The following is a 7,318-nucleotide window of genomic DNA, read 5'->3' on the forward strand; positions in this document are numbered from 1 at the left end:
GTAATCGTCTCGAAATCAACTTTTTGTCAGACAAGGTATTTCATTTTTATCTACATAAAAAAAAAAATGTGTAAAACGAGTTTCGGACAATTATCCGAAAATAATAAATAGCTGAGCGCCTACTTTATTTACGTTTTATATTTTCTTTTCTTTTTTTTTTTTTTTTTTTTTTTTTTTTTTTTTTTTTTTTTCTTTTTTTTATATCAGCCGAATTGACTTTAAAGATTTTCAATAACTTTACGTAAAACTACCTTATTTATGCCCGACTTTTCAAACTATTCGATTTCAAATGTTCCGCAAACATTTTCAACAAAATATTTTCTCTCTCTCTCTCTCTCGCTCTCTCTCTCTCTCTCTCTCTCTCTCTAATTTTTCACGTCATTACATACACAGCGATCTTATACATGCACATTAGCAGTCGGTCGTATATCCTCTTCGACACTGCTATTTAATACAAAATAACGCAAAATTTACCTCTGTTATGACGACTTTGAACTTGAGAACTTGAATGTAATGATTTCTAGGCCCAATCGAGTCCCAATATAATCGAGCATGGATTTTCCCTCGTCAGTCCCAAAAAGTGAATCTCCAGCTAACGGGGAGTCGATAAATCTCGAGGTAATTCGGGATTATTCGGGATTCCATATTTTCCGGGAACATTGGGATGCGGCCTCCCCTAGCTACTTTCGAGACAAGTTTTTCCATTTCGCGCCACGACGACAACGTGATATCACTGAATTACAGCTTGGTTGGGCGACGAGGGAGGTAGCGGTGGTGGAGGAGGAGAAGGAGGAGGAGGCAGCAGCGGCGGTGGCCGTTCACGGGAGATGCAACGGCATTCCATCCGCCCACGAAGAGAACAAGGACGGGCCCATAAAGTATGCGCGCATGCGTACGAGTAAGTCGCTAAAGTCCACGGGCACTTTCGTTGTCTTGGCTGCTTACGGGTTAAGGGACGCGGAAAGCGCCCAGGCGAAACCACATTTACGTTGCGAAATTATCATTACAATGGGATTTTATCCACCAGCTGATATTCTATATTGTTATAAAGCCTTCGAGGATTCGTCGATTCGACCAGGACATCTTAGCCAATTTGTAATCTAATATCTAATTGCACGGCCAGAGCGAATCGGAGTAGAGTTTTTTGCCTGCTCGAGTGCGTCGATGTCACCAGTCTGATGATAACGAATGGGCTCCGGAGGCTCCTCAACCATTTATCGCGGATATTCTTTAGGAGACATCTTCGCATCACGTAAATTACTTGTCAAAAAAAAAAAAAAAAAAAACAAGCAAAAGTTGCTTATAAAGCTTACAAATTGCACACAATGACATCCACAACAGTTTATTTTGTATTTCCCAACCAACTCGTGCCTATTAGCTAAGTAACAAAATGGACTAACGGTAAGTCTTGTAAGAGTTTAATTAGAGGAAATTTTCTTTTTGTTTAATAATACTTATATACTTATACAACATGTTTGTTACCCAATATATTTAATATACATTTTTTGTCGGTCTTGTTTTTTTAATTTTTTTTTTTTTTTGCTTGAAAAACCAGATTTCATTACTATAATATACAGAATTCTTCTTAGCTGTATTTATTTTCTCGTCTATTTTATTATTTTTTGTTGTTTTGTTTGTTTATTTTGTTAATCTAATCTACGATTTTGATTACGCATAATGGGCAGTAGGCGAAGAGGCCCCGGAACGATTAGTCGCGATGGCTCGTAGCTTAACAAGTGGATCGAAATTCTGAATTTTTATCGGTACCACTTAAACAAAATGGTCCTCCGCGCGCTTTAGCTTTTACGATTTTAACGCACATTCACATATTTTAGCAATAATGACTATGCTTTGATTTGAAGAATGCGGGTCGTGAATTAGCGAATAGCGAATTCCGAGATTCGCCGTCACATTTGCCAAGGAGCTCGTTAAACGAGATATTGCGGAGCCGTGTGTACTTGAACAATGTGCTGCATATTACGTATTTTTTGACATGGTCGTCGCGGAAGATGTTGGGAGAAAATGGAAGGGACTCCTCGTGGAAAAAGAGCGAGCTGCTGGTGAGCGTGCGCGAGTCACGGAGGCGCCGTCGGAGGATTCGCCACGAGCGTCGCGACGCATCCTGGCGCCGATCTCCACTTGCCAAACGCGTGATAAAGCGAGCGGCAGAGAGAAGGGTGTGGGGCGGCGGGATTCTGGCACCGGGCTGACTTCTTACCGCTGTTTTCCACATTAAGGCGCGTCGTCCGGGAGCGGAGCCCGACACAATTACCGATAACGTTTTGGAAGAAGCCAAGAAGTTTTATAACCGCGTGACCCGATTCTCGCGCTTCTCATTGTAAACGAAAAGAAAACTCGCCACAGCATCGTCAGGGGTGAGAGCTGCCGGCCACTTTCTCGTTTACCCTCCGATAACAAATACACGTCAAGATAGTCGAAAAGGAAAAGCACAGCAGATCGAATAAATTTTATACGGATTTATATTGAGATGTGCTTGTTGTGCTCTACGTAGTAGCTTGTGGCATCAATGTTTTAATGCAACGAAGATTAACGGTTCTCGGATCGCTAACGTTAATTCCCAAAGTTCTAGTGTCTGAGACGGTAAGATAACGCGAGCTTGTCTGTGGATCTTATGCTTCTCTGATTTTCGCCCGAGTGAAATTGCTCTCTAACGTGTGACTGCTACGATGTTTTCGAAAATGTTTGAGGACGCTTATCCAAGAGAGTGTAACTAAATGTAGTTTCGATTCTGGCATATTATTTTATCGATTCACTATTTATTGATCACTTTAAGTTCTTTGGACATGTGCTGTAAAGCACAAGCGTTGTAAGTTATGAAAATATAGCGAATACTATGTGGTTTGGCTAAATGAATCGTGACAAACATGTTGGATATGCCAGCTTAACCAATACACTCGCGAGCGATTGCGAGTATTTATGCGTTAAGGCATTTGGTCGGTAGGCAGGAGCTTCGTAATATTATTCAAAGCAAAGTTCATCAATTGTATGCAATGATATTATATACAAGAGTTTTTACTTTGAGCTGAGAAACGTATGAGGTTTGATTTTGAATTCCCAATGATTTTCCCGCAAAAGCATTCGTTCGTTCGTCGTTCCACCGATTTCATTCGCACTTTCAATAAACAATGCCGATCTGAGGACAGGGACAGAGAGAGAGAGAGAGAGAGAGAGAGAGAGAGAGAAAGAGAGAGATGCACACGATAGGGCTCTGATAAGGCCAGAATGTTAGTCTTGGTAATAAGCTCAATGATTTTCATCATCCAGCACATTAGGCGTTGCCGATACTACAGTCTAACTCGGATTGACCAGGACGGCTAAGATAGAAAAAGTAAAGACGTCGTCTCGGTCGTAATGGGCAGGATTATGCCGAGGGGCATTTAGTAGTCGTTCGATGTTAATGCGATTCGGCTCGTATCGGCAATCGCCGATCGTTTTCCCCTCTTTCATTAACAGAACCGAGTTTATTATTCGCGCCTGAAAGAAATTTACTGCTGGTTAGCCTCGTAGGGGGGAATAGCGTCGACTAATTGGTGAAAGTGCTCGATCGGTTCTTTGAAAACTCGAAAGTTACAATTTTATCGGTGGGGTAGGTAAGCTTATGACTATTAGTCGAGTTCAAATCACTTTTGTTTACACCTTATAGAAATGACTAGGGAAAACAAGTGCCCATTAAATACACTATTCTCATGGACTTTAGTGCTTATTTTGATGGCTTTCAACGAGCACGCGTGAGCTGAAAATATAAAAATACTCGACGCCTCGCGCCAAGCCTACCGAAATTGCGATGAGGCGAGGAATTTCGCCATCTCAAAGTATACATTTCGTTTCGGCAACTTTCGCCAAATAATGACATCCGCCGGCTAGTCGCGCCAACAATAAGACGAAATCCGCGACATATCCTCAACGAGTAAGCAAGACAGATTTCTCCAGAAGTACGCAGCTCTGGCAAAACAACGCCCTAGCTCGTACATATTGAGTTTCCTGGGGATGGGATGGGAGTGGGGTGGGGAGGGGGGCGAGGTGGCGAAAAACAAAGACCGCCGAACCTGAAACCGTTCTTACGCATGCCCCCGCGCACACCTGCGGCCCCTCGGAATCGTGTTTCCTCGTGCGCGAGCACCCGCGTACCAAGAGTTTTCACAGTGCCACGCTTAATTACTCGACAAAGAGTGCGCGATTACATCGTATACAAGGTGGTGGGGATGTGTGTATGTCGGTGGGGCAGGGGGTGGGGGAGAGGACGAGCGATGAACTTTTCCAACAAAGGTGCTTCTACGTTTTGCATTATTCAAAGTGGCTTTGGGAATTGGTAAAATTTTATTTTACGGTCAATAACTTTCTTCTCGCTTTTTACGAGTGAAATTTGCGCGAAGATTTGTCAAGCAACTCGCTACGAGAAACGCATAGCGTTAAGCTCATACACAAAATAAAGATATTCATTAGATAGCGAATGTTGCACTTTTACGCCCAAGGCGCGTGCTTTATTTTATAAATCCTCCGAATGAGTAAAAGTTTGCCAACGAAAATTTTCAGTATATTAACTATCTGGCATCTTGTTTCAATAAGCCACTTAAAAATAAAGTAAACGTACGCTTGTATATTTAATGGATAAAATGTATTTCATTTATCGCTGATTCTAATAAAACTTTAAGTATACGTTTATTTTGAAATTATGAGAGTAATCGAAAGTCTTCCATTCCTTATACGGCCGCATTAAAGTAACAATCTCGAGTTAATATTTTTTTTCATCTTTTTCTTTTTTCAGTATCAAATTTAATCTTATTCCAAGCTCGTAAAACATAAGAATTATAGGTTATGTGGTAAGGGAAATATCTAAATACAGATTGTTAAAATTCTCGGTCATTTTATACAACTGGATTAGATGAAAATTACTTTAACGCTTGCATATCCAACTCTGCATAAAGTGACATTAAAATTGATTAAAACTCTATGCGCAGATTGTTCGATATCGTCGCTCGGTTTCCCTTAACGTATGAAAATTTTCTCCCCTTTAGGCCTGAAAATACCCTCGAAATCCTTCTCAATTCGTTCTTTATTGCTGCCCTATTGATGAACAATTAATTACCATTACAATGGAATTAATGCAAAGCCGAGTAAAATTTCATAATACCTGCGCACCGATTACTTTATAATTCTCAACTCTCTGTACATAGTATATTCATAGTAATATGTTGCAGATAATTTGTCAACTTCGTCACCGCTTTCCCACCCACAATATTCGTCGGGAAAATCGAATTTGTCGTTAAACGCTTTGTGCAGCCAATAATAGGCGACGAGCCTCTATCCGTCGCTCGCTGAATGTGCGATAATAAAAATAGGCTAGGGAAATGTAATTCCTCCCTTGCCCTTCTCCACCCTCTCCGCCCGCACCTCCCAAAACAATCCGAGCGACAGTCGTGGGATGTCGGGATCGTAATTCAGGCTCAGCGGCTGATTCGAACGAATAATGTCGAGCGGGCGCAATCTTAGATGACGAGGGACGGAAGCTCGTAGTCCAATTTGCCTCATTAATCATTAATCTTGTTCGCTGCGAATTCACGGCACACGGTATCCGTCCCTTGGCCAATCGCTTTGTCTCATTTGTTGGGAGCTTGGCCGATCCGCCCCCGCGATACCCGAGTGACCAGCGGTGAAATTCGCCGATTTTCATAGTCGGCGTCAGGCTGGACTCGAGCACGCGTGTCCCTTTATTGCCGGCGAGTATCCTTCTAGATCCGATTGCCGACCATCGCCATTAATGCTGTCCCGGGTAACTCGATTATGCCATAAGAGCAAAGTCTTGTCTTTGTGTCGAGGGGCTCCGGTCCTTTTATATCAGACCCCCTTCGTTCTACTCGAATTTAACACCTCGCGTTAGCGCACCAGGCAAGGCTCAACGCGTCGATCTCGGCTGCGCGATTCCAGCAACACCAGCGACTTGCGGTTTTCACGTAAATTTAGCGAACGTCCGTTTGGCCGTTAGTCCTCGCAATTCCATCACAATTTGGACGAGACGAGCGCGGACATGCCGATCAGCGCTTGACTTTTTAACGGCCAAACGCGATGATGAGTATGGATTTGAAGAATGTGAGTTGGGTGAATTGAGGCAGACGCGGGCCAGGCGCAACGTGCGTTTGTCGGGAAATTTTTGCAAATTGCACGATGTTCGCAGACGTTGAAAGCGAAACGGCATTTATATTTGTAATGACATATTAAGCCATGAACTTTAAGGGGCATGTGATTATATTCCGGAGCTCTTTACTAACCATAATAGTGGTAAATATTAGATTTTTTAAGATCACTAACGGATTATTAGTTTATTATTAAACGCTCGTGTTTTTATGTACATAGGATAAATCGATAACATCAAAATTGTTTATAAATATTGCTAAACGTTCATTTTAATCATAATTTTGCCATCAAATCATTAACCATGACTTTTGAAATTAATTTTAAATTATTTTTTCCGAACGATTATCATTGATCGCTAATGCAGCAGATGAAAACTTTTCGACGAATAAATAATTACTCGATATTTGTTAATATTAAGACGTTAATCTGAAATTTTAGAATATAATAAGCATTATCGAATGATTGATGTAATAATTAATTACACCAATAAAAATACAGAAAGGAAGTCGTTGAAAAAAAAAAAAAAAAAAAAATGTAAAAAAAAACTAAATGGGAATTATGATTTATACGTGAATATTAAATTTTATAGCCAAATGAAATTATCAATTTAGAATATTGAATAACCGTGTGTAAATATTATCCATTAAATAGAATAATTATCCATGAGAATAAGATCTGTGAATTTGACGAGCTAATTCAAGAGGAAGATAGAGAAGGAAGACGAAAGGATAAACGGATGGTTTACAGCTTCGTGCCAGAATTTCGTTTCCTTTATCATCACTTGGTATTTGTTAAGCGCATATTAAGTTATGTGTTCCGAGAAAAATTGATGATTATCAATAACTGCCACATCTCTTTTCAATCGTAAATAATTCGAAATTTGTATCTGCATTCGTTACATTCGCATGGTTCACAATTTATACAAAGGTAAAGAAGCATAAAATGCTCTCTTCGTTAAAACATTAACAATAACAATAGCAATAACAAAAACAAAAACAAAAAATGATAATGAAATCCACTAAACTAAACCGTCATTATTTCCGTAACTAGATTACATAAGGTGAAACGCCTATCGTTCGGCTATTAACGTGGTAAACTCCGTCCATGAAACCTTATACAATATCCACTTTATCATCCTCGATCATCATTTCCGCTCAAAAAGGCG

The 7,318-nt window shown here is 40.5% G+C and overlaps 1 protein-coding gene across 1 annotated transcript in view; it reads left to right on the plus strand.

Annotated features, from left to right (window-relative positions):
* The first annotated feature begins 552 nt into the window (after window positions 1–552).
* The window catches only part of LOC105359464 (circumsporozoite protein), a 76,461-nt gene continuing 69,695 nt past the window's right edge, over window positions 553–7,318 (plus strand). The window contains exons 1-2 of the mRNA XM_011496078.1: window positions 553–618; window positions 745–878. Of these exons, the coding sequence (XP_011494380.1) occupies window positions 553–618; window positions 745–878 (200 nt within the window). The remainder of the gene's footprint in view (window positions 619–744; window positions 879–7,318) is intronic.

This window comes from Ceratosolen solmsi, unplaced genomic scaffold (genome assembly GCF_000503995.2).
Source record: "Ceratosolen solmsi marchali unplaced genomic scaffold, CerSol_1.0 scaffold11, whole genome shotgun sequence".
NCBI classification, from domain to species: Eukaryota; Metazoa; Arthropoda; class Insecta; order Hymenoptera; family Agaonidae; genus Ceratosolen; species Ceratosolen solmsi.